The sequence below is a fragment of the Xenopus tropicalis genome, chromosome 10, assembly GCF_000004195.4.
Source record: "Xenopus tropicalis strain Nigerian chromosome 10, UCB_Xtro_10.0, whole genome shotgun sequence".
Lineage (NCBI taxonomy): Eukaryota > Metazoa > Chordata > Amphibia > Anura > Pipidae > Xenopus > Xenopus tropicalis.
The window spans coordinates 12,526,486-12,553,895 of NC_030686.2; the positions used below are offsets into that span (position 1 = coordinate 12,526,486).

Here is a 27,410-nt window from a genome sequence, read left to right on the forward strand (position 1 = left end):
GCACATCTGACTACTTATACAATTTTTAATTTCTCTCAAATTTGAATATGGATTCAGCCAAATCCAAAAATTATCGATGTGGCATATCTCTGATTACTACAGATGTATATTATAACAGGGCCTCACCCACCTCCCATATACGTTTGGGTGCACCACAGGAGCTGGATTTGCAACAGCCCAACACCATAGGCGCAATGTTACAGGAAGGGGTCCCTGCTGTTTCCAAGGGGCACACAGCCTGGGGTCCAGCAGGACACTGATAAGCTGTTTCTGGATGTTTATAAAAAATGTCTTATTCCTAAATTTGGGGGGGACATGAGCTTTTATTTATGCCACTAACTGAGCGCCATTGGAGCAGGGACTGATGTAAATAAAGAATAGTAGATAACTGAAAGGTAATAATAAGAGAAATAAAACTGAGGTAATTTCTCCATGGTAACTGTGAAATTAAGAATGTGTTGACTGACAGGAAAACTGGCCCCTTCCCTTCTTTAGCCCCTGTGGCATTCTGGGAATGAAAGGCAAAACCTTTGCCTAAAGTACATGTTAAAAGTGTAATGGTAATAATTTTATAAGGGCCACAATTTCATATTATTATTATTTTTGGCAGGTCCCCCACACTTCGTAATTTCCCGCCCCTTCCGGACAGTCTACATAAGCAGCAAGCCCCGCCCACCGAGCCTCAGTGCACTTTACGGCCTTAGCGTGCTGTGGGTCCGGCTCCTGCGTAATTAAGCCGCTTGGGGCAGAAGGGCCTCGGCGTGAGTGTAAGCCGCGGAGTATCAGGCGAGGGCCGCAGCGGTATGTGATAGGAAAACCTTTTCTCTTAGCATTAGAAAGGCCATGTTGAGTTAATATGGCGCCCCAAACCCTTACCCTACACCTGCCATTCATACTTGGCTGCTTTTATGGGCGGTGTCGTAAATATTTTTAAAAGGTAGTGTTGTAGACAAACGAATGTGGCGGTTCCCTATAACATATGGCAGCAGTGCCGTAAGTAGAAGATGCTGGGCCCTACAGCAGGTATCATTATAGGGCCCCAAAGGAACTTTTCTATGTTGCTGTTTATCAGTCCCCCTCCCCATATAGTTTGGCTCTGAGAGAAACAAAATAACTGGTTTATAGTTATATTGTGATAACTTGTGTGGAGGGTTCTTTTATATGGGTAGTTTTTATATTATATGTTTATATAGGCATCCCAGGGCCTGTGCCTAGCTTGCGTGACTATATAATATTATATTTTTTAATATATTTATTTTTTTATTAAAAAAAAAAAACCAGCCCGGGGGGGTAAATCAGACAGTGGGCTGATATGATGTCACAAGTAAGTGGAAGTGATGTCACATGCAAGGCTGTGTGTGACATCACTTCCATGAATGAGGTTGGGGTGCGATTAGGTCCTGTACTTCGGTTTGCATCTTGTTCTTAGCAATGTTTTAGTTGGCCTTTATTTTATTTTTTCATAACAGGTTTTGAATTATTAGCCCCGTGTTGCTACTTTTATGACTCACTTTTCTGCTCAGGGTCCTATCTGTTTTAATCTTCCATTCAAACCACAGCCTGGTTGCTAGGGTAAATTGGACCCTAGCAACCAGATAGCTACTGAAATACTAGATTGGAGAGCTGCAGAGAAACCAACCACAGAAAATAACCCCTAATACCAATAGTTAATATAAAACACTAAAGCTGCTACTTTTATGACTCACCTTTCTGCTCAGGGTCCTATCTGTTTTAATCTTCCATTCAAACCACAGCCTGGTTGCTAGGGTAAAATGGACCCTAGCAACCAGATAGCTACCGAAATTCTAGATTGGAGAGCTGCAGAGAAACCAACCACAGAAAATAACCTCTAATACTAATAGTTACTATAAAACACTTAAGTATTTAGCTTCAGACCTAAGTACATCCCCCAGATGGTGGAAGTGAGGTCACGTGCACGGGTGCATATGACATCACTTCTGGTGATGTCACAGGGGTGGCAACAGGAATACAATCCTATATGTAGCTTACCCTACACCTGCCATTAATACTTGGGTGCTTTTATGGGCTTTGTCGTAAATTTTTAAAAAAAGTTCCCTTTGCTGGTAAAAGGTAGCGTTCTAGAGAAATGAAAGGGCGGTTCCCTATATATTACATATGGCAGCAGTACCATGAGTAGAAGATGCTGGGCCCTACAGCAGGTATCATTATAGGGCCCCAAAAGAACTTTTCTATGTTGCTGCTCATCAGTCCCCCTCCCCATATAGTTTGGCTCTGAGAGAAACAAAATAGCTGGTTTAAAGTTATATTGTGATAACTTGTGTGGAAGGTTCTTTTATTTGGGTAGTTTTTAAATTATATGTTTATATAGGCATCCCAGGGCCTGTGCCTAGCTTGCGTGACTATATAATATTATATTTTTTAATATATTTATTTTTTTAATAAAAAAAAAACCAGCCTGGGGGGGTAAATCAGACAGCGGGGGTGCTTTGATGGGCTGATATGATGTCACAAGTAAGTGGAAGTGATGTCACATGCAAGGCTGTGTGTGACATCACTTCCACGAATGAGGTTGGGGTGCGATTAGGTCCTGTGCTTCGGTTTGCATCCTGTTCTTAGCAATGTTTTAGTTGGCCTTTATTTTATTTTTTTATAACAGGTTTTGAATTATTAGCCCCGTGTTGCTACTTTTATGACTCACTTTTCTGCTCAGAGTCCTATCTGTTTTAATCTTCCATTCAAACCACAGCATGGTTGCTAGGGTAAATTGGACCCTAGCAACCAGATAGCTACTGAAATTCTAGATTGGAGAGCTGCAGAGAAACCAACCACAGAAAATAACCCCTAATACCAATAGTTAATATAAAACACTAAAGCTGCTACTTTTATGACTCACCTTTCTGCTCAGGGTCCTATGTTTTAATCTTCCATTCAAACCATAGCCTGGTTGCTAGGGTAAATTGGACCCTAACAACCAGATAGCTACTGAAATTCTAGATTGGAGAGTTGCAGAGAAACCAACCACATGAAATTACCTCTAATAGTTACTATAAAACACTAAAGTATTTAGCTTCAGACCTATGTACACCCCCCAGATGGTGGAAGTGACGTCACATGCACGGGTACATATGACAACACTTGTGGTGATGTCACGGGGGGGGGGAATACACCCCCAGCTCTACCGCCGGCAGTGGCTGGGAAGGGTTTTTCTTTTCTTTTAAAAGTGAAGAACCCCTTGCTCTGCTGCTCTCTGGCTTGGCTTTATACAGTTACTAGGTTGCCAGGGTCCTTCATACCCTAGCAACCAGGCAGTTGTTTGAATAATAAACTGGTAGATTAATGGGAGAGGGTCTGAACAGAAAGATTCTGTAATAATGATATAATTGAGCATCATAATGCCAATCCCAACATCCATATAACATGGAAATTGGGGGCTAAATTAATTACAGTATAAACTGATTTTTTAATCAAGGTCCTACAATAATGTGCATGGCCTAAAGCTCCACTAACTTCTGGCAGTTCTCATCAATCAGACTTCTAGCACTAATGTTTAGAAAGGATGTGTAGCAGTGTAATGCTCTGCACTGTACGACATACCCTCCATTCTGCACATACAGAAAGGACCATTTTTCTTACTTGTGCTGCAAAGAACTTGGGGCCTCAATTGAAGTTTCCTTCTGCACAGGACTTATGTGGTAAAATCTTGTAAAACAGATGATAATTATGACAACAGGTAGAAACATGAATTAGCCATAATGCTAAGCTAGGACAGCACCTGCATTCCTAATAATGTGTATGGGACCTGAAAACCCATTATCCGGAAAGCTCAAAATTGCAAGAAGGCCATCTTCCTTAGACTCCATTTTAATCAAATAATACAAATGATTAAAAATGATATCCTTTTTCTCTGTATAGGTATGGGACATGTTATCCAGAATGCTTGGGACCTGGAGATTTCTAGATAAGGGGTCTTTCCATAATTTGGATCTCCATACCTTTAGTCTACTGAAAAATAATTTAACATTAATGAAACCCAACAGGATTGTTTTGCCTTCAATAAGGATTAATTATATCTTAGTTGGTATCAAGTACAGGTACTGTTTCATTATTACAGAGAAAAGGGAATCATTTAACCATTAAATAAACCCAATAGGGCTGTTCTGCCCCCAATAAGGGGTAATTATATCTTAGTTGGGATCAAGTACAGGTACTGTTTTATTATTACAGAGAAAAGGGAATCATTTAACCATTAAATAAACCCAATAGGGCTGTTCTGCCCCAATAAGGGGTAATTATATCTTAGTTGGGATCAAGTACAGGTACTGTTTTATTATTACAGAGAAAAGGGAATCATTTAACCATTAAATAAACCCAATAGGATTGTTCTGCCCCAATAAGGGGTAATTATATCTTAGTTGGGATCAAGTACAGGTACTGTTTTATTATTACAGAGAAAAGGGAATCATTTAAGCATGAAATAAACCCAATAGGGCTGTTCTGCCCCAATAAGGGGTAATTATATCTTAGTTGGGATCAAGTACAGATACTGGTTTATTATTACAGAGAAAAGGGAATCATTTTTAAAAATTAGAATTATTTTCTTATAATGGAGTCTATGGAAGATTTCTTGTAATTCCGAACATTCCGGATAACTGATCCAGTAACAGCTCCCGTATCTGTACTTGATCCCAGCTACAGTCATATTCAGTTTATTTTATGTTCAAATGATTTTTTTTTTAGTAGACAATTTGCAATTGGTCGTCATTTTTTTATCATCTGTGTTTTTTTAATTATTTCAGTTTTTGTTCAGCAGCATTCCAGCTTGGAGTTTCAGCAGCTATATGGTTGCTAGGATCCAAATTACCATAGTAACCAGGGAGTGGTTTTAACGAGAGACTGGAATGTGAAAAGGAGAGGGCCTGAATACAAAAATAAGTAATAATACCAATAAAACTGTAGCCTCGCAGAGCAAGATTTTGGCTGCTGGGGTCAGTGACCCCTATTTGAAAGCTGCAAAGAGTTGGAAGAAGGCAGCAAATAATCAAAAACTATAAAAAAAAAAAATAATGTGCGTGTATTTTGTGAAACCTTAACATGGGTGTGTGGTTACAATTCCAGCTTCAGTTTAAGGGTGAAGACACACAGAACTACTAGTAGCAGCTACTTGTCAATAGACAATGTTGATCATTTACTGATAATTGTCTCTACAATTGTTTTAGCAGAGGCAATGCTCAGTATTGTCTGTGGCAGGGTATTTTATTAGCAGTGACAAGTAGCTACTACTAAGTAGCTCTGTGTGTCTTCATACTAAGAGATCACCGCGTTGAATTGAGTGTACACAGTGACATTGTTGGTTTTCCTTAGCAGTTGTGTAACAAATGGTGCTGAATCTTAAAGGAGACATATTGGATAAATGGGAAAAAACCCTAATCCTGTAGGCAATTATAAATAATATATGGTGCTGGTTCCACTTTGGGCTAAACATTAATCCTATCCGTAACGATGGCCCTTTTATTGGCGCTGCCTATAGACCCTATCAGTTCTCTGTCCGTGTTTCAAATGAAGGGTGGGCGTGTCCTAACAGTCCCAACCAGAAGCACAGTAGGAGGGGGAGAGCCAATCACAGCCTTGCACTTGCACAAGCAAAGACAGGCTTCAGTTCCCTATCAGGTCAGCCTAGCTGGTTCCTATCCTACAGTGCAATGTACCGAGAGCCGCCGGCCCCCCTGCACAACCAAAGAATTCCGCAGCAGGTGGAACAGATGGGCGGGACTAGTGGGGTTTTGGTGGAATTTCTCAATAAATCAGTCCGAAACACAACTTTTTTAAACACAATCCTTTTACATCTAGAGGAGTATAATTCACTGGTACTTTCTTAATTTGTATATGAAATGTCTCCTTTAATCCCTGTGGCTGTAGAATCCAGCAAGCTGGCAAACATGAATGCAACAGGAGCCGGATATCCGCTGGCATCCCTCTATGTAGGGGATCTCCATCCCGATGTCACAGAAGCCATGCTGTATGAAAAGTTTTCTCCAGCAGGACCAATCATGTCTATACGAGTATGTCGAGATATTGCTACTCGCCGGTCTCTCGGCTATGCCTACATCAATTTCCAGCAGCCGGCTGATGGTAGGTGTACAGTCCGGTCACTGTTACCATTGGTGTATCCTCTCATATAATTTGAACAATTAAGGCTAATGTCACATGGGACTGATTTTCGACCTGCAGGTAAACAGAGGCCGAGAATCGGTCTCTACGCTGACTTTCCTGTGCCTAAGCCATTGCATCAACCTCGGTGCAGGTACACAGAGCCGATTTTGGCACCGAAATGCATCCGTGCCGAAATCCACTCCCATCTGCCTGCACCTGGATATTAATACTTTGGGGCACAATTACTAATCCACGAATGTCCGAAAAGCGCCCGAATGCGTTTTTTTCGTAATGATCGGTATTTTGCGACTTTTTCGCGAATTTTCGCAAATTTTTCGAGCTCAATACGAAAAACTCACGACAATTTGCGAAAGTCGTAATGGCTATGAAAAAGTTGCGACAATTCACGCAAGTCGTAACGGCTACGAAAAAGTCGCATCGGTGATGAAAAAAATCGAAAAAAATACGAAAAAGTCGCAAAATATTTGTTTCCAATCCGATTTTTTCCCATTCGGGATTCGGATTCATGGATTAGTAAATCAGCCCCTTTGTGTTCCATCTGACTCTAGAGTTAATCTGCACTCATTTTCTTAAATGGGATTTTCTACTGCCTTCCTGCAGCACCTGCGTTCCAATAACCGCAAGATGGTGCCAGTTTTATTTTTTTTTTTACGGAAAAACCACCAGCTGAACCAAGCAATATGGCTGCTCCAGCATATAATTTGCACATCTTTTTAAACCACGCCTACCGTGTAATTTTCTTTTAAAGACAATATTGCATGAAGTATGAATTCTGACAGCTATCAAAGGGGTAGTTCACCTTAAGATTAACTTTAAGTATGCGGTAGACTGATATTCTAAGAAAATTTGCAATTGGTATTCATTTTTCTTTATTTACTATGTTTTTTCCGTTATTTAGCTTTTTGTTCAGCAACTCTTCAGTTTGGTATTGCAGCAGCTATGTGTTTGCTAGGGTGTTATTTTTCTTAGCAACCAGGCAGAGGCTTGAGTGAGAGGCTAGAATAAGTATAGTAGACGGACTAAATAGGAAGGTAAGTAATAAAAAGCAACCGTAAAAATAGCTCCAATACTACAAAGAATAAATTGCAGAGGACGACTTGTGCATAAGAAATCATGTAACTCGTACAATAACATTTATCTTTTAATGTTTATATTACAAAGTGCCGCCATATTGTGCAGTTTGGTGTCGCACCATGTCTATTCATGCTGACGCTTGTTCCTATATTTCTTTCAGCCGAGCGGGCCTTGGATACAATGAATTTTGAAGTTATTAAAGGCAGGCCGATCCGAATCATGTGGTCCCAAAGAGATCCAGGCCTTCGGAAATCTGGCGTAGGGAATGTATTTATTAAAAATTTAGACGAGTCCATTGACAACAAAGCCTTGTATGACACATTCTCGGCATTTGGAAATATTTTATCTTGTAAGGTGAGTAGCACAGGGGCGTGCCAATGCCAATCAGTGGTTTTGCTGATATAATGCTGTAAAATAGTAGCTTCATCACAAAATGACACCATTACAAATGATGATACCCAGTCTGGACATTAAAATCATATTCTCTGTTCTTTTATGGTTTCATTATATTAAACTAGGTTTCATTTGAATTTTAAACAAAGTATTTCCATTTTTGTTTTAAGCTTTTTAATCCTTTTAATGGGTAATTCACCATTAAATTAACTTCATATGATATAGATGTTTATATTCAGAGGCAGCTTGCCGTTCTTAATATTTTATGTTTTTTTTTTTTTTTAGCTTTTTGTTCAGCAGCTTTTCATTTTGGTATTTCAGCGGCTATCTGGTTGCTAGGGCCTCACCAGCAGCATAGGGCAGGCAGAGTATGGCACACGCGGGCAGCATAGGGCAGGCAGAGTATGGCACACACAGGCTGGGTAGGGCAGGCAGAGTATGGCACACACAGGCAGGATAGTACAGGCAGAGTATGGCACACACAGGCAGCAAAGGGCAGGCAGAGTATGGCGCACACATGCAGCATAGGGCAGGCAGAGTATGGCGCACACATGCAGCATAGGGCAGGCAGAGTATGGCGCACACAGGCAGCATAGGGCAGGCAGAGTATGGCGCACACAGGCAGCATAGGGCAGGCAGAGTATGGCGCACACAGGCAGCATAGGGCAGGCAGAGTATGGCGCACACAGGCAGCATAGGGCAGGCAGAGTATGGCGCACACAGGCAGCATAGGGCAGGCAGAGTATGGCGCACACAGGCAGCATAGGGCAGGCAGAGTATGGCGCACACAGGCAGCATAGGGCAGGCAGAGTATGGCGCACACAGGCAGCATAGGGCAGACTGAGTATGGCATATGGGGAGGTGAACCTGGCAGGGGTTTGTTCTGGGATTTTTTCAGAAATAGCCATTAAAATGGTCCCTAAGGTGTGTAAATTTGTGCTGGTTGCTGTGCTATCCACAGGGGAGGAGGAGTCATAGATTTAAGGGCGTGTCTTAATATGACATAATATAATTCTTTCACATATGAGTGAAGGTTGATATCCCCATAGTGAGCACCAAGCATTTGGGTTTTTGCTGTGCTACCACCATTATGTGGGCATGGTCTTAAAAGCATTTGTGTTAACATGGGTGTGGTTTGAAGTGGGTGCAGTTTAAAAAAAGGGGAGTGGTCAAAATGGCTTCCATTAGCGGCCCTCCACTGTGTATACTAGAGAAATTCCAGCCCTCGGCACCACAGAAGTTGGACAGCACTGATGTAAAGTATGCATTGGCTGTGTTTGCAATGTAGATAATATAGAATATTCTTTTGTTTTCCACTAGCAGAAATATTAGGAGTTTAATGCAAAATTATTTTAATTTTACTTTTTACCCCAGGTTTCTGACAGTGCCACAGACTTTTTGTTGTGTCCTCCTATTGTTATGGCCTTCCATGCTCTATACATGCAGGGAATTTGGTTTGTTGGTGCTTATAGGGGCCAGCCTGGCTCTCTGAACTGGCTTGTGATTTTACTGCACAACTATAGGTGCTTTCATAACCTATAGGAAGAGACTGTAATTCTGAAGCTTCATACATTACATTATTCGTTTGTATCCAACCCCAATTCAGGTGGTTTGTGATGAACATGGATCTAGAGGTTATGGTTTTGTACATTTTGAGACCCAAGAAGCTGCCAATCGTGCAATTCAGACTATGAACGGGATGTTACTCAATGACCGCAAAGTGTGAGTAAAGTTGAAGGCAAAATGTGACCTTACTGTATCTAATCTGAGAGCCGTGCCGATATATATTTGTATGAAATACATATTTTTCTACCTTCAGGTTTGTGGGCCATTTTAAATCACGGAGGGAAAGAGAATTAGAATACGGGGCAAAAGTTATGGAATTTACCAATGTGTACATCAAGAACTTCGGGGAGGATATGGATGATAAAAGACTTCGAGAAATATTTTCTGCCTTTGGTATCTATTTATAATCTGATTTATAAAAAAAAAAAGCTTTTTATAAATTTCTGGATATGGGTAGGGCGAGTCTTCAGTTTAACGAATGTTGGCATATATTTCACTTTATCTTTAAGGGACATTTTATTGTCGTTTTTATTTCCCTTTGTATATGAATGTATATTTATGGATTGCATGTTTTCCCTAGCTTCTACAAAGGTGCACCAAATTTAACCAACTTGCCGAACCTTTAGACTGTGGGTTTGGGTGTTATACAGAATGGAACTGCTGGTTTGAAGTGTAAGGAATATTGCTGCTAGAACTATAAATAGGGGAAAAGCAAGTCTTTATTTCTTACATTTCAGTATTGTTTTGTGTTTCATTTGGCCTAATAATTTTTTCCAAGGCAAAGGTAATTTTCTGACCCAACAACCTTTCAGTCTAGATGGCTTCATAATCATTGCTAATGCTTTATTAACATAGTACAGTGTTCAAAAAACAATTTTGATGGTTAAATGTCTTACATTTTAAAAATTCTCAACAATTTGTTATCCCTTGCGTTCCTGTTCATGATATATAGCATACAGCAGTTCTTTATATATAACGTACCTGTTTCCATCTCATATCTGATGGCTATTAACATTGTGTGAGTTGCCATTCTTAAAACATAGAGCTCTATTTAGTGAATGGACCAAGGGGATTAAACGGCTAATAATAAATAAATGTCATATGACATTTTTGATGTAATCAAAATAATCACCGTGGTTGCTATCAGAGTTGAACTCAAGCCTAAAGCAGTACTATCTTTTAACAACTGTTTTAACAATTTCCATTTTTTTTTCTAGGTAATACGTTAAGTGTTAAAGTAATGATGGATGATACTGGTCGCTCCCGGGGCTTTGGTTTTGTGAACTATGGAAATCATGAAGAAGCACAAAAAGTAAGATTTATTACTAACGGCACCTGTTTTAAATGAGATACTAATGGTAACATAACCCATTTAAGTGCAGTCAGTAGTTTTTACAATATATTTTTGTGCAGGGGCGATATAGATGGTGTTGTACCATAACTTTCGGTTACTGCCATTTCCCATCCTACAGCTTGGGCACAATGCTTGATGTATGGGCTCTGTATAGAAATCGAAAATCTCAATAACTTGACTACCAATTTGCTACAAACCTGCTTACTTGAAACACCAAAACTGTGCCTTATTTTTCTTGCCTTCCATTTACCCAATGGTAAAGTTTAATCTCTCCTGTAGACACTGGTTGACAATGGGAACATGCATCAATTCAGGTTTTTATATAATACCACCCCCCCCCCGCTTTCTTTCTTGGCTCATCTGCTCAGTTATTCTGCTTTAGTTGGGGTTATTCTCTATGGGTCTTTGGGGGTGTCTTTAGGAGCAGTTGCTCATGGGGCAATTAGTTTTCTGCCTGCTCAATTAATAGTTCAGTGACTTAGGAAATAAACAAAACAAAATGGCAACCACCCTCAAGTGAGTGTGCCCTTATAGGCAAATGTCCTTTGGAAATAAATCCTTTACGGTGCTCAAATTTGCAACTTGGCCCATTGAAGTCTTACAGGACTTCACAATTTAGCATCCTAGTTATTTGGGTTGTTTACAACTCATTTAAATGCACCTTCTATGGACATTTCAGTGCATATTTACTTCAAAATTCTCACTACCAATGAGGTGCTTAAATTAATGTCTTCATACCTGACCTTATCAGAATAAACTCATAAGGTCAGGTAAACATACCCCATTTTGTTATGGGTCCCCCTGCTATGCTGGTTTCAATTTCTATTTGTGAGGTGTCTGGATATGAACCTAGAAAAAAATTATATGTGAGTTCTAGTAAGCTGATTGCATTGTCTTGTGGTTTCCTAATTATTATCTTATGTGACAGAATCTATTTGACATGTTAGCTGGCTGTAGCAGGCGTTTTGTCAACTGTTCTAGAGGTATCCAATGAGACGTGTAAGGCTTTTGATTCTCTTTGTGAAAGTAAAAACCCAATGCTGTTTCCTTTTACATTACATGAGAATTTTGTATTATAAAACTGGTTAACAGGCAGTTTCTGAGATGAACGGTAAAGAAGTAAACGGTCGAATGATTTACGTAGGCAGAGCTCAGAAGAGGATAGAGCGGCAGGGTGAATTAAAACGCAAGTTTGAACAAATCAAGCAAGAAAGAATCAACAGGTATCAGGTAAGATGCCCACAGCTCAGTAATGATTGCTAGTGTTTGCTTTCTTTAAACATCTCCACATTAGTGTGTGGGATATTAGCCTGGTGGATATCCAGGCAGGGTATATAGCAGGGCTTAGTCTATTTCACACCTCCAAACTACTGTTGGGATAATAGTGTAGTGTCCTCTGAATTATCACTGTTTCTGTGTTGGAGAAATATATATATATATATAGAGTTGTCATGCCTCCTTAAATAAAGTTCTTTGATGGATCACTAAGTCCTGCATGAGCGGTTCCTTCCTGCAAGAGATTATATATATATATATATATATATATATATATATATATATAATATATCCAAAAAAAGACCAGCAACACCGAGTTAAAAAATATGGCCAACTGTGGTCCTTTTTTTGTTGGTATAAACAGTCTCTTTGGCAGGATTTACAGGCTTTGTTGCTGCTATTTCATTTACAGAGTTTCTCTAATCAGTCATTAGGACAAGCTCCTTCCCAGGTCTACAAATGGACAGCCTGGTTGACTGTCTCCTATCAACTATTTTAGGGACTTCAGTGTATGATTTTATATATTTTATTTTTTTTTAGGTTGTGATCTTAATGACCCCCCTTTCCGATCTCCTCTTTAAGAGCCTGACTAGTGAGGTCATTGGAGAAGATCTTTGACAGTTTCATTTTTGGCTAATTCCATCAGTTATATTTTTTTCTTTTCTACCAACCTTACTTGGAGTGATTGTGAAACATGCCATTTGCTTCATTGCAGGGTGTTAATTTATATGTAAAAAACCTGGATGATGGTATTGATGATGACCGTCTCAGAAAGGAATTTTCCCCATATGGTACCATAACCAGTGCAAAGGTAACATCACATTGTGGTATCTTATCTCTATATACAGCTGTATTGGGAATCCTAAAGGGGCTATAAAATTATTAGCGACACTGTTATCTGAATATTTACTGTGCTGTTTTTCCCTTCTTTGAATAAATTCAAGGGGATGTCCACCCAAAAACTGTTTTTACATTTGAACATTTCAGTATAAAGTTATTGCTAATTTATTTACGTTATTTGTATTCTCTGCTCTTCTGGTTCTGTAGTAGAAGCCAGATGATTAAACATAAGGAGAACTGACTTCTGCTCTGTTGAAAACCACTGACAATTTTTAATCATTGTATATTTGTAAGTTGCTTAGAACTATACTTTTTTTCATTATGCATTAAACAGTTTTTGGGTTGAGGTTCCCTTTTACAGATTTTATTAGGGGGTCATGCCTTTATAATACGGGTATAGGATCCGTTATCTGGAAACACGTTATCCAGAACGTTGCAAATTACAGGAAGGCTATCTCCCATAGATTCCATTATAAGCAAGTGAAAAATTATTTCCTTTTTTCTGTAATAACAATACCTTGTACTTGATCCCAACTAAGATATAATTACCCCTTATTGGGGGCAGAACAATCCTATTGGGTTTATTTCATGTTTAAATGATTCCCTTTTCTCTGTAATAATAAAACAGTACCTGTACTTGATCCCAACTAAGATATAATTACCCCTTATTGGGGGCAGAACAGCCCTATTGGGTTTATTTCATGGTTAAATGATTCCCTTTTCTCTGTAATAATAAAACAGTACCTGTACTTGATGCCAACTAAGATATAATTACCCCTTATTGGGGGCAGAACAATCCTATTGGGTTTATTTCATGTTTAAATGATTCCCTTTTCTCTGTAATAATAAAACAGTACCTGTACTTGATCCCAACTAAGATATAATTACCCCTTATTGGGGGCAGAACAGCCCTATTGGGTTTATTTAATGGTTAAATGATTCCCTTTTCTCTGTAATAATAAAACAGTACCTGTACTTGATCCCAGCTAAGATATAATTAATCCTTATTGAAAACAAAACAATCTTTTTAGTACACTTGAGGTATAGAGATCCAAATTAAGGAAAGCCCCTTATCAGGAAAACCCCAAGTCCGGAGCATTTTGCATAACAAGTCCTGTACTTGTACTAGGAAATCATTTCCTTATGAATTATACAGATTAGCGTTTCTGGTTGAGTCTGTTCTTTAGCAAACCTTAATTGATTCACTTTTATATCCATTTTAACCTCAGGTAATGACTGAAGGAGGTCATAGTAAAGGCTTTGGCTTTGTGTGCTTCTCCTCTCCAGAAGAAGCCACTAAAGCAGTCACAGAAATGAATGGGAGGATAGTCAGCACGAAGCCTCTGTATGTTGCACTGGCGCAAAGAAAGGAAGAACGGAAAGCAATTCTAACCAACCAGTACATGCAGAGGCTAGCAACTATGAGGGCAATGCCGGGTCCTCTCCTTGGGTCATTCCAGCAGCCTGCAAACTATTTCTTGCCTGCCATGCCACAGGTAGGTTAACAGATTTGCCCAATCATAGAGAAATATTCAATTCACCCCACTGTACACTTGATTAGAGATTAGATGTGTGTTGTCATCCTCTCTTGCAGTCTTTTTAGCGTATGTCCCAAGCTCAAGAGAAGTTACTGTTCCACAGAAGCCTAAGTCTGAGCTGTGTTAATTAATTTGTATTTCTGCAGCACAAGTATCCTATTATGTTATTTCAATACCGAGCAGAAAGCATGGTTACATTCAACAAGCTATTAACAAACCTTGGTCATCACTTGTGCCTTTTATACCTTAATCTCCTACCTGGCTTGCCAAATTTTATGTTTATTATTCATATAATATAAAATACTAATATTAGTCTCTAACAATATTATAACCATAGGTTCTTAAAGGGAGGCTTGGTAAAGAGTAATACAAAAACTTGTATAGGCAACATCAAAATGCACTCTAACAAGTCTAAGTGTAGAAGCCTATAATCACAGATCGCAAATTATACACTATGGGTGGGGGGGATTTACGGAAAGTTTTTTTTTTCCGCATTTATATTTGTTTGAAAACATGAAAAAACAAATTTTCATGAATTGCTTGACTTTTTCGACTTGTTGCATGATAACTACAACTTTTTCTATTGTAATTATTGTCATGCAAAAACCAGCGTCAAACCCCAAAAACCTCTACAACCACAAGGCAAAAAAAGATCTTCCAGTTGTGCAGTGACATTCTGCCATTGGCTTCTACATGATCTTGACAAGTTTTAGCTGCCATATCTTTGCATTCAGAATTGTTGTAGTTTTGTGGTATTTTTTGCCACAAAAAGCCCAACCTGAAAAAATCATTCTTTAGTAAACGCCCCCTTAAAAGTAGCCAAGCAACTTTTAAGGTACAGAATGCTGTTTAACAGACATTTGGTTAATAATAGCATTTCACCCATAATCAAAAAGGTATCACAAAGGTTAGTACAAATTATTGTAATCAAAATAACAAACAATACCCTTTGCCATACTAGGAAATAACCGTTACCAATAGTTATAGTATAAAATAAGTCTGTCTCCTGGGCCTGCAGCTTTCAGAGATAAATTCCTGTACACAGTGGCCTATTGAATTAGATAAGTTGGCAGTGCATATATTCAAGAACAAGGTAGCCCCCAAAAAGTGAAGACTACTTGCAAATTTCCCCAGAACATTAAGCTCTACTTCATACTAAAAGGTAATTTTAAAGTGAACAACCCCTTTAAAGTGATACTGACACTAAAAAACTACTCTTTAAAATATGAATGTACATTAAAAGGGCTGCTTTTGTAAGTTACTGTTTCTTGAAGTTCCTAAACCTGACTGTTTTGCCAACCTGACTGTCTCTTCTCAGGCTGTCAGTGACAGCTTCTAATGCTAACGGTCTCCTGCTGCACAATATGGCAGCCCCCTCACAGTGGGACATGGGGGATCAGATAGGCAATGTAAAAGCATAGAAAAATACTTATAGCAAACTTATAACTTCCATACAAAAACAGATAGATGATAGATGTAAAAAAGGTTTAATTTCTGCTTTCAGTATCTCTTTAAGCGGTGTCCAGGTTTAACTCCAGGAGTAAAGAATAAGAAAATCCTCTTATTTTCCTTCTCAACACGTATTAGTTTTACTAGTCAGTAAGCAGGTGTAACCTGTTTGATAACAATGACATATTTATACATCTAAGTGCTGTTAACAGTTTTACTGTTTTAAATCGTTTTAATTAAAGCCTCCAAACAGAACATTTTATAGTCCAAATCCAGTTGCGCCTGTTCGTCAAGCTCCTCAGTGGACTTCCCACCAGTCCAGACCTCCACGTGAGTAAAGCTCAGTCACAATTTTTAGTGCTGTGCTCAGCACAAATGCAAGAAGGAAGAAAAAACATAACATTTACAGGTATGGGATGCATTATCCAGAAACCTGTTATCCAGAATGTTCTCAATTAGGGGAAGGCCATCTCCCATGGACTCCATTATAAGCAAATTAGTTTTTAAACAATGATACCTTTTTTCTCTGTAATAATAAAACAGGACTTTGTACTTGATCCCAACTAAGATATAATTACCCCTTATTGGGGGCAGAACAGCCCTATTGGGTTTATTTCATGGTTAAATGATTCCCTTTTCTCTGTAATAATAAAACAGTACCTGTACTTGATCCCAACTAAGATATAATTACCCCTTATTGGGGCAGAACAATCCTATTGGGTTTATTTAATGGTTAAATTATTTTTTAGTAGATTTAAAGTATGGAGACCCAAATTGCAAAAAAGACCCAAATGGAGATCCAAATTGCAAAAATTACAGATCCTGTATCTGGAAAATTAGGTCCCAAGCATTCTGAATAACCCCAACTAAGATACAATTAATTCTTATTAGAGGGGAACAATGCCATAGGGTTTAATGTTTAAATGATTTTATAGTAGACTTAAGTTATAAAGATCCAAATTGTGGAAAGACCTGGTCCCAAGCATTCTGGATTAAAGTCTTATACCTGTATTTATTATTTAGTACAGTTATTAGTTTGGTTATGTTCACTACATTTTCTCATCCATGCCTTCCTTTGTGATAGAGTACCAACCACCAGCCCCATTAATGAGGGCAGTGCCACCAAGAAGGATGTCTTCAAACATTAGTACAATGAAGCAGGCATCAACACAAGTACCCAGGGTGGCTCCGCATAGTCAAAGAGTAGGTACGTAGCAAAATATCAAACAAAAACCATTAGGGAATACATTTAATAATGTCAAAGGGAATGTTATTGAAGCAAATTATGGTAACTGATCAGCAGTAGTTATCCATTAATGTGTTTTGTAGCCGTGTCTATCAGTATTGCCATTGTTTGTGCAGAGTTCATAGCAGCACTTTACCTGCACTTTGTCAATTATATAAAATATATATTTTCTTGCATTAGAGTAAGTTTCTTTTGTTTCTGCCAATAGAGATAGATGAGTGGTAAAAAGAACTGCATGACTGACAAGCCAAATGAGATGCAGTAGCAAACATTTATGTTAAAGGTGGCCATACACGCACCGGTAATATCGTACAAAACCTCGTTTCGTACGATATTCGGTGCGTGTATGGTATGTCGGCGAGTCGACCGATATCGCAGGAAGCTGCTGATATCGGCCGACTCGCCGATCGGACCAGTTTGAAAATTTTGATCGGGCGCCATAGAAGGCGCCTGACTAAAATCTCCCTTCAGCGCTGAATCGGCAGAAGGAGGTAGAAATCCTATTGTTTCTACCTCCTTACCTGCCGATTCAGCCCTGAATGGTGTGTGGCGGATCTGACGATGTTTCGTGCGACCGATGGTCGCACGAAACATCGTCAGATCGCCACGTGTATGGCTAGCTTTACTCTCAGTAGTTAGAAGAATGTGTAACATCTTTGTGTTCCTTTGTGTAGTTCAGGTGCACCACAAAAAAGGTAATTTTTTTTTTCAAAGTGAACTCTCTGGTTTGTGTATAAAGTTTTTTTTTTATGGTTAAGTGGGTAGCAAGCAGCATTTGTCATTGTCATGCTTTTCTAAGCACTTTAGCAGTTCATTCATAATTTATGTTCTCAATTACCAAAAAAATTGTTTTTAACTGCCAAAGTAATGACTTTTATAACAGTACCCTCTGCTGGTCAGTTCCTGTAATTGTACAAAGAACTATCTCTTCAGAAGGAAAAATGGGAAGGCTTCTGATATTGCTCTGCTCAGAAAAGGTAGAAGCCTTAGATGCCCTTTCCTATCTCCTTCCTGAGAAGAGCAACATCAGAACACTTCTGTGTTTTCCTTCTTAAATGATCTCTCTCTAACTGTAGAGTTACAGGAACTGACCAGCAGTTAGTAAAAACTTAAATAGCTCTGAAACTGAAAATAAATAAATGTAAATTGCTTAGAAAAGCTCCACAACACACACCAAACGTGTAGAACACCCCCTTGTATACAAACCAAATTTGGTCCACCAAATAACCACCAAACCTGTCTATATCTTATCTGCCTGATGGAGCTGTCTCTGTCTTTCTCTGTATAGGCTAACTCTAGATTGAAAGATCATGATAGCCTTGGATATAATGCATGGCCAAAAAATTCTTAAGCCATTCTTGAAGGCATTAATATAATCTGCCATCCCAATATCCCTGGCAGGGCATTGCCCAACCTCACTGCCCTCACCGTGAAGAACCCCCTGCACTGCTGTGCATCAGATATCCTATATATCATTTTAGTCTGTGCATTGTATTAAACTATTATTGTTTGTTTGCAGCAAATATAGGCACTCAGACTGCTGGCGCTCGGGCCCAAGTGAACCCATCCATAATGCGCACGATGCCACATTACAAGTATTCTTGCGCTGTGAGGAATGTGCAGCCCATAGGAACCAACACACACCTGCAACAGGCACAGTATTGAATACGTTTATTTTTCTCATTTCAATATCATTGATTGAATGATGGGGATTTTTTGAAGTATAAGTCATGTTTAGCAATTGTGAGAGCCACTGTAGTGTGTTTGGACACACTCAGCCTTTAGAGAGGTGCTGGTAGATGTGGTTTAACAGCTTTTTAAGGGTCACTGGATACATTTCCCTGCATTACTGAGTCATTTTTTTTTTTTAGGCCCCCAAGCTACGTGCATTGTCCCACAGCCCCCATATCACTTTCTGCTGTGCATTCCCAGACTTTATAAATGGTTTCTGTTTACTAGTGATGGGGATCAGAAGGGGCAGAAAATGTACAGGTGCATTGGTATCATACAGCCAAGAGCATTGCACCTGGGCAGCACATTAAACATTAACTTGCTTTGGCTAAGTTTTGCAATACCCAAGCTTTGTACCGAATGGGACTGGTAGGCACCATAAAGATACATATTTGTTCTGCATAGAGGAAGTTGAGCTTTATGGGTCTTTACAGCCCTTATATATAATGTTTGCAGAAGCCCATACTGGACAATTACATAAAAGTGAGTGCAGAAGTTTGCATGCATGCCAAATCCATGCTTCCCCCAAGGAACTCCCAGCACCCTATGTAACTGCAGAGTGTATTTCAAGTAAGAATTGAGTCATATATGAAATGCCCATTATGACTGGCATCTTTAAGAGGCCTACATGGGTCAATTCATGTAGGGTGCCGAGAGTCCCTGAGTAATTATCACTGGGAAAAGACTCACAGATTTTTTTTATTTTTCTGCAAGCAAACACATTCTCAGTAAGTTTTACATCATCAGTTTTGGCTGTGACTTTTAATGGTTGAGGATTCAGTTGGGTTGCACCGAATCCGGGATTAGGCCCCAGGATTCGGCTGAATCAGTGTGCCTGGTGGAACCGAATCCTTAGGGCAGTGGCAGACTGAGATTAGTCGCAGGCGACTAATCTCCCTGCAATGCGTATGCCGTCCCACCAGTGATTTACATTATAGCCGGTGGGACGACATACGCGTCGCTGCGATGTCCCGAAGTTGTCTTGAGAGGAAACTTTGGGCGACTTTGGGACAGTTAAAAATTTTTTGCACCCAGTTCTCTTTAACCCCTCAATATTGCATAGGCAAATTAATATTTGGTTCGGTATTCAGCCGAATCTTTAATGAAGGATTCAGGGCATGGCCACATCCCAAAATAGTAGAATTAGAAAGGAGAGGTGCAGCTCTATACCATGAACATAGCAATGACCTCTACAATGACTTCATGCTGTCACACAGATAATCTTTTCTCCAAAACTGGGTCTGCCAGTTCTGCATATAGTAAAGAATTGGTTATTTATGTGCTATTTAGGGGCTTTCTGAAAGGTTGAGTAGGATAATTCTAATAATCTAGGGTTTTACTACAGGGATCAGCGGTGGCATTTTGGTGACTACCGGCAATATTTATAAGCTGAAAGCAGTGCAGTCTGTCAGGTCAGGACTCGTGAGAAGCTGCAATAAAATCTCATAGATCTGAATATAAAATATGGTCTACGCCCACTTGGCAATCAACTTCTGCCAACTCGTGTTAATGATTTATATATATATATTATTGTCCTTATTCAGTTTTCAGTATAGCCACAGAAATATTGTTATAGTAGTGGAACATTAGAGTAAATAACATACAAATTTTAAATGCTAAAAGTAGGTCCTTTTTCATTATATTGTACAGCACTAGGTTATCCGGTGTACATTTGGGGGCCTAGTTGGAGAGCGTGGGTCTGGTTTTGTTTTTTTACTTAATGGTGAACTACCCCTTTAACATTTAGTATGTTATAGAATGGCCAATTCTAAGCAACTTTCAATTGGTCTTCATTATTTGTTTTTTGAATTACGTGTCACCTTCTGACTCAACAGCCAAATTATTGCTCTGCGAGGCTATTGTTAGTTCTTATTACTTATTTTCCTATTCAGGTCCTATCCTATAAATATATCAGTCCTCCATTCAAACCATTCCCAGGTTACTAAGGTTATTTGAACCCTAGCAACCAGATACTTGCTAAAATTCCAACCCGCTGAACAAAAAGTACAATAATAAAAATACCTCAGAGCATAATAATGAAGAACAATTGCAGTTTGTCTGAGCATTACTTTATCAATTATACTCCAGGTTAACTACCCCTTTAAAGAAATCGTGAAACCCCTCCAGCTTAGGGGGAATCAGACAAACTTCAGGGGCGGCAAAGAACAGTTGCAGCAGTAGAAATCTTTACAGATAACTTCAAAAATCCAAGATCAGTTAGAAATCTGTTTTATAACAGGGCTTGTTTCATTGGCATCTAGAGGTTTTGGCAGCAGTTCAGTTCTCCAGACTTTTGTGCCATTCCTTCTCATTGCTCCACCTAGTGACGGAAAGCAGGCTACTTATATTTTTTATAATACATGGTTAAGGTCAAGATATTTAATTGAATAAAAGTAACTATGGCACTATAAAGAAAAAAAAATCCCTTAAAGATTTAAATTCTCAAGGCTCTGAAAGGTGACACAGTTCTGTGGTTTTATACGTTGTATGAGATGGAAAGGGGTATTGCAGCTAGGAGTAAAAAGAATCCAAAATTATTTTTTAATTATGTGAATAGTAAAAAAATTAAGCAAGAAGGGGTGGGAACCTTATTATCATGGGGGGGGGGGGGGGGGGGAAGTTGATTGATGAGAATGGGGAAAAAGCAGACATTTTTTTTATCTGTCTATACATCTGAGGAGCCAGCTAATGAAGGCTTCCCTTTTAATATTCCCAGTTCTAGTAATTTAGCTACTGACGCATGGGTCACTCGGGGGGGAATTCTAAACAGACTTGAACGTAAAGGTAAACAAAGGTCCAGGACCGGATGGGATTCATCCCAGAGTATTAAATGAGCTGAGCGCTGTGATTGCCAAGCCTCTTCACTTAATTTTTCAGGATTCGTTGAGGTCTGGCATGGTGCCGAGAGACTGGCAAATTGCTAATGTGCCGTTATTTAAAAAGGGATCCCGTTCTCAGCCTGAAAACTATAGGCCTGTTAGTCTGACATCAGCAGTAGGAAAGCTTTTGGAAGGGTAATAAGGGATAGGGTACTTGAATACATTGCAGTTCACAATACTATTAGTTTGTGCCAGCATGGTTTTATGTGTAACAGATCTTGCCAGACTAATTTAGTCGCCTTTTATGAGGAGGTGAGTAGGAACCTCGATGCTGGAATGGCAGTTGATGTCATCTACTTGGACTTTGCTAAAGCGTTTGATACAGTACCTCACAGAAGGTTAATGATCAAATTGAGGAATATTGGCCTAGAACATAATATTTGTAATTGGATAGAAAACTGGCTGAAGGATAGAGTACAAAGAGTGGGGGTAAATGGAACCAGTGTGGTTAGTGGAGTACCGCAGGGGTCAGTCCTTGGTCCTTTGCTTTTTAACTTGTTTATTAATGACCTGGAGGTGGGCATAGACAGTATTGTTTCTATTTTTGCTGATGACACAAAATTGTGCAAAACTATAAGTTCCATGCAGGATGCTGCCGCTTTGCAGAGCGATTTGACAAAATTGGAAAACTGGGCAGCAAACTGGAAAATGAGGTTCAATATTGACAACTGTAAAGTTATGCACTTTGGTAGAAATAATATAAACGCAAACTATCTACTGAATGGTAGTGTGTTGGGGGGATCCTTAATGGAGAAGGATCTGGGGGTTTTTGTTGATAACAAGTTGTCTAATTCCAGGCAGTGTCATTCTGTGGCTACTACAGCAAATAAAGTGCTGTCTTGTATAAAAAAGGGCATTTTTGGGCTCCAGTCCTTAAGAAGGATATTAATGAGCTGGAGAGAGTGCAGAGACTGCAACTAAACTGGTAAAGGGGATGGAAGGGTTAAACTATGAGGTTAGACTGTCAGGTTTGTGGTTGTTTTCTCTGGAAAAGACGCGCTTGCGAGGGGACATGATTACTCTGTACAAGTACATTAGAGGGGATTATAGGCAGATGGGGGGTGTTCTTTTTTTCCCATAAAAACAATCAACGCACCAGAGGCCCCCCCTATAGATTAGAGGAACAGAGCTTCCATTTGAAGCAGCGTAGGGGGTTTTTCATGGTGAGGGCAGTGAGGTTGGGGAATGCCCTTCCTAGTGATGCTGTAATGGCAGATTCTGTTAATGCCTATAAGAGGGGCCTGGATGAGTTCTTGAACAAGCAGAATATCCAAGGCTATTGTGATACTAATATCTACAGTTAGTACTAGTGGTTGTATATATAGTTTATGTATGTGAGTGTATAGGTTGTGTGCTGAGTTTTCTTGGAAGGGTTGAACTTGATGGACTCTGGTCTTTTTTCAACCCCATATAACTATGTAACTAACTATGTAACTATTTACCTTTGTACTAATACACAAACTGACAATTCCATACCTAACACAAATCCTCTGATCGTCGCTAATTTATCCGATTCCCCAGCCCAGCATGGCTTGAAGGTATTCTTATTCCAGATTATTTGTCCCTAGGTAATGGAACCTGCAGTTCTGATGCAGGGCCAAGAACCACTAACTGCATCATCGCTTGCATCTGCCCCTCCGCAGGAACAGAAACAAATGCTCGGTGGGTATAATTATCAGATTCATGTCTATAGTAGTATATCTAATAATATGACTGTTGGTAAAAAATCTCTGAGGGGACGGTAATGGCTCTAGTGTGGTGTTTCCATTGGCTTCTACTCAAACTGCAATAATGAAAATAATAAATATATGTGTGTATATATATATATATATATATATATATATATATATATATATTTATTCTCAGGGCTGAAACTAGGTATAGGCAGAAGAGGCACAGGCCTATGTCACATCGGTGGGGGTGGGGGAGTTCACTAGTCATGTACCCTCTTTACTACCCCAACCCAGTAAATCATTGCGCATAGGCTAGAAATGTCGCACATTATGCCTTGGGTTTCTGTACCAGCCCAAGGCAACCGCAGCCCCTTAGCAGGGAAGATCTGTGCCCCTAAAGATGCCCCAGTAGCCCCCCATCTTCTTTTCTGCTGATGCCCTGCACATACTCTGTGCTGCTGTCATTTACCTGAGCTTAGGGACCCACTCACTGTATATATGGAATATAAATGTCACAATATAAGGCTGAAAAGTTATATATCCAGGTTCATGTTACATGGCAGCTGTGAAACCAGTGAAATTCTCATCAGAATTTAATCAGCCCTATAGCATCGCCCTGTATGACAGATAAACCTCTTTTTTGCTTGATAATTTGCAACAACCTCTAAGCTCAGCTTCTCAACAGTTGCATGGATCACACTGAGCATGGGCAGTTTTACAAACAAAATCCAAGATGGGGAGCTACTGTGAGAATTGTAAAGTCCTGGATCATTACTGCTATAGAAATGCTAACACTTTAGGCTGGTGCAGTAGATTAGTATATAAAATATGGCATTTCTAGCCATATTCATTTTTAGGGTTTAGTTCTCCTTCTATATTGAATAGAGCAATCTAGAGCGTTTAAAACTGAACTAGTAATCTAGTAAGATCATTTTTGGCATCGGAAGTACTGTATGACAGCTCACCTCTTATTCATTATTTTTTTTTTCCTTTATTCAAGCACTAACCTTTCAATTTCCTGGTGTCAGAGACTCTTGAAACTTTGTTTTTAACACACAGTTCCCTCTTGCTTAGGAGCATTCACACTATGCCTTTTTGTTGTTGGTTACACCTTATATAATAAGTAACATGTAACTTCTTGTTACTAGGAAGATTTGTATATATATTATGTGAATTTATTCTCCATTTTTCTGATTGTTACTTGCACATTTGTAATATGTAAAATATTTTCATTAATTACACATCCATACTTTATAGTACAGGTACAGAACCTGTTATCCGGAAACCCATTATCCAGAAAGCTCCAAATTACCATCTCCCATAGCCTCTATTTAATTAAATAACCTAAATTTTAAAAAAAAATAACTTCCTTTTTCTCTGTAATAATAAAATAGTACCTTGTACATGATTCCAACTAAGATATAATTACCCCTTATTGGGGGCAGAACAGCCCTATTGGGTTTATTTCATGGTTAAATGATTCCCTTTTCTCTGTAATAATAAAACAGTACCTGTACTTGATCCCAACTAAGATATAATTACCCCTTATTGGGGGCAGAACAGCCCTATTGGGTTTATTTCATGGTTAAATGATTTCCTTTTCTCTGTAGTAATAAAACAGAACCTGTACTTGATTCCAACTAAGATATAATTACTTCTTATTGAAGGCAAAAGAATCCTATTGGGTTTCATATTTAAATGATTTTTAAATAGACTTAAACAGTGGTGGTCCAAATTACAGAATGATCCCTTAGCCAGAAAACCCCAGGTCCCGAGCATTTTGGATGACAGGTCCCATACTTGTAGTTATAATACAGGGATGCCGTTATATGGTTCTCAGATACAACTGAATGGCAGACCCCAGTATTTGCCAAGTAGGCGCAGATTGGGTGTCCCTAATAGTTATAACAAATTGTTTCTTTTAATAGGGGAACGCCTTTATCCATTAATACATGAAATGCATCCGACGTTAGCCGGGAAGATAACGGGAATGCTGCTCGAAATTGACAACTCTGAGCTACTGCATATGCTGGAGTCTCCGGAATCTCTGCATTCAAAGGTACAAAGGGTTGTGGCCTTGTAGAATATATATTTCTTTATTGATGTTTTACTACACTGAATTGTTTTGTGATGCTTCTTGCACTTTATATTGATAGGTGGAAGAGGCAGTAGCAGTCCTGCAAGCCCACCAAGCCAAGGAAAATGCTCAAAAAAGTGCACAGCAGTCTCTGATCTGATCCTCTTATTAAATCTAGACAGAGAGCTCTTGTGTAGTGAAATGCTCTGCACACTGTAAGTTTGTATAGTTTGCACAGGACACACACATCTGTATGTATTCACGGGGGTTGATGATTAATTTTTTTGTGTCGTTGAAGTCATATTGTAATATATAAAGGAAATTGAATAAACCTCTATTTTGGAGGTTACATTGTGGTAATTACAAAAGTTAATTTGGGGTGGTTGTTCGTGCTTTTTTTGTGCATTAAAAAAAAATTGCAAACTAAATTTGTCGTTTTGATAATTGAGTTGCTATTCCTTTCAGGCGTAAAGTGTTTTTCATTTACTGTTAGACTGCAACACAGGGGTTTCCAGGCAGGATCTCATCCATGGATAGTCTGCAGAATGAATGATTTTATATTTGTGCTTCATGTCAAAGCATCTGTGCCATGGGTTTGGACAGACTGTCCAGCAATCCCATTGGATCACAGCTAATATATCCAGACAGTTTTAGATGCCTCTTTTTGGTGCATGTATGGGGCAATAGCTTCCTCTTGCTTCTTTCAGCCTTTGGGTCTGTTGGGTCGTCTTGGAGGTCTGTTGACTGATTTTCTTGGTTCGTTCTTGAAGGGGGCCTGTCACCCTAATAAATAATTCCAAATCCTTTTGTATCATGTTAGCAGAGCAAAATAAATTTTACTTACACTGTATAAATTATTGATTTTCCTTTAGACCTGTAGTCAGTCTATAATCTGCAATATTTGTAAAAGGCCAACCGGTGTAATAGAAAAAAAAAGATATTGCCCCCCCACCTCATAATATAGGTACATTATCAGTAAAACTTAAATTAAGACCCGCACCCACACCTGCTGTTCTTACCTGTAAGCTGCCTGGTTCTCGTCCCAACGAATCTCTACATCAGAACTGTACATGTGCAACTACTACACTCTTAGGTTCAATATGAATTCATCCTGGAATTATTAAGCTTCGCCATACAAATTAAAAAGCAAGGCCAAGCTCTGGAGTATGGTTTGAAGGTCACTGTCCCTTTGCCCATTCAGCAAGCAAACGCCGCAAGGCACTTGTCTCGATAATGCTGCATACCCATTGACATTCCAAGGTCCAGTGGCCATGAAATGCCCTTTGTTGCGTCACATGGCAAATCTAATTTATCTGCATGGAGTTGACTAATCAACATGGAAAGTCTGACATTCTGAAGGCAGAAAGTGAAGATGGACGTTTGTTTTGTAGATTCTCTTTACCCATTACACTGTAGATATCTTAGTGGGGGAAGATATGACTGGCTTTTTAGGCACAAGTCCACAAGTACATGTTACTTTCACCTGTAAGGGTATCTTGAAGTAATGTTTTACATGCTATGACTGACATCTCTGTTTTTATCAGAAAGAAGAATAGAAGTTTTTTTAATTTCCATAGTTGAACAAAAGTAGTTCCACTAACCCAACCTTTTTTTTTTTTACTCATTAGCCACACTGAGATGTAAAAAGTGTTGGTAAGCCACACAAACATGGAAAAAGTTATTTGGGGATGCTGTGTTTGGCTAATTGGTAGCCCCATGTGGGCTGCTGGCCTGCAGGAGGCTCTGCTTGGAGTAAAACTGTGTCTCTGAGCTTCCAAAACTTGCCTCCAAGCTAGAAATATAAGAATGCTTTGTGGCCACTGGGAGCAACGTCAAGGGGTGGTGAGCAACATGTTGCTCACGTGCTACTGGTTGGGGATCACTGCACTAAGCCATATAACTTACCACAGACACTAGTGTGACGGTATGTAACAGGAATGAAGTTATGACTGGTCTGTTCCACACTTCAGTGCTAGTAGCCACTGTCCTCATGATATCCTTACAAAGCTGGGAGTTTGACATTACACAAATAGCAGAAAGGCTCAATGAGGGAGGGGTATCGGATGTACTTGTAATAAACCCGTGCTATCAAAATATATATTCTATTTTCCTATGGAATATCATCTTTATATACAGGTATGGGATCCGTTATCTGGAAAACT

General features: G+C 39.2%; 1 protein-coding gene across 1 annotated transcript; it reads left to right on the forward strand.

Moving 5' to 3' along the window:
• The first annotated feature begins 713 nt into the window (after positions 1-713).
• pabpc1l (poly(A) binding protein, cytoplasmic 1-like) lies at positions 714-26,098 on the forward strand. Its single transcript, NM_001005062.1, is given in 16 exon segments — positions 714-801; positions 5,899-6,111; positions 7,388-7,581; positions 9,227-9,342; positions 9,440-9,579; positions 10,404-10,498; positions 11,633-11,770; positions 12,531-12,626; positions 13,885-14,151; positions 15,885-15,972; positions 16,727-16,849; positions 18,408-18,541; positions 23,067-23,160; positions 25,100-25,230; positions 25,328-25,805; positions 25,885-26,098. Coding segments are annotated over 14 exon segments (1,890 nt in total). The 5' UTR covers positions 714-801; positions 5,899-5,918; the 3' UTR covers positions 25,409-25,805; positions 25,885-26,098.
• The last annotated feature ends 1,312 nt before the right edge of the window (positions 26,099-27,410 follow it).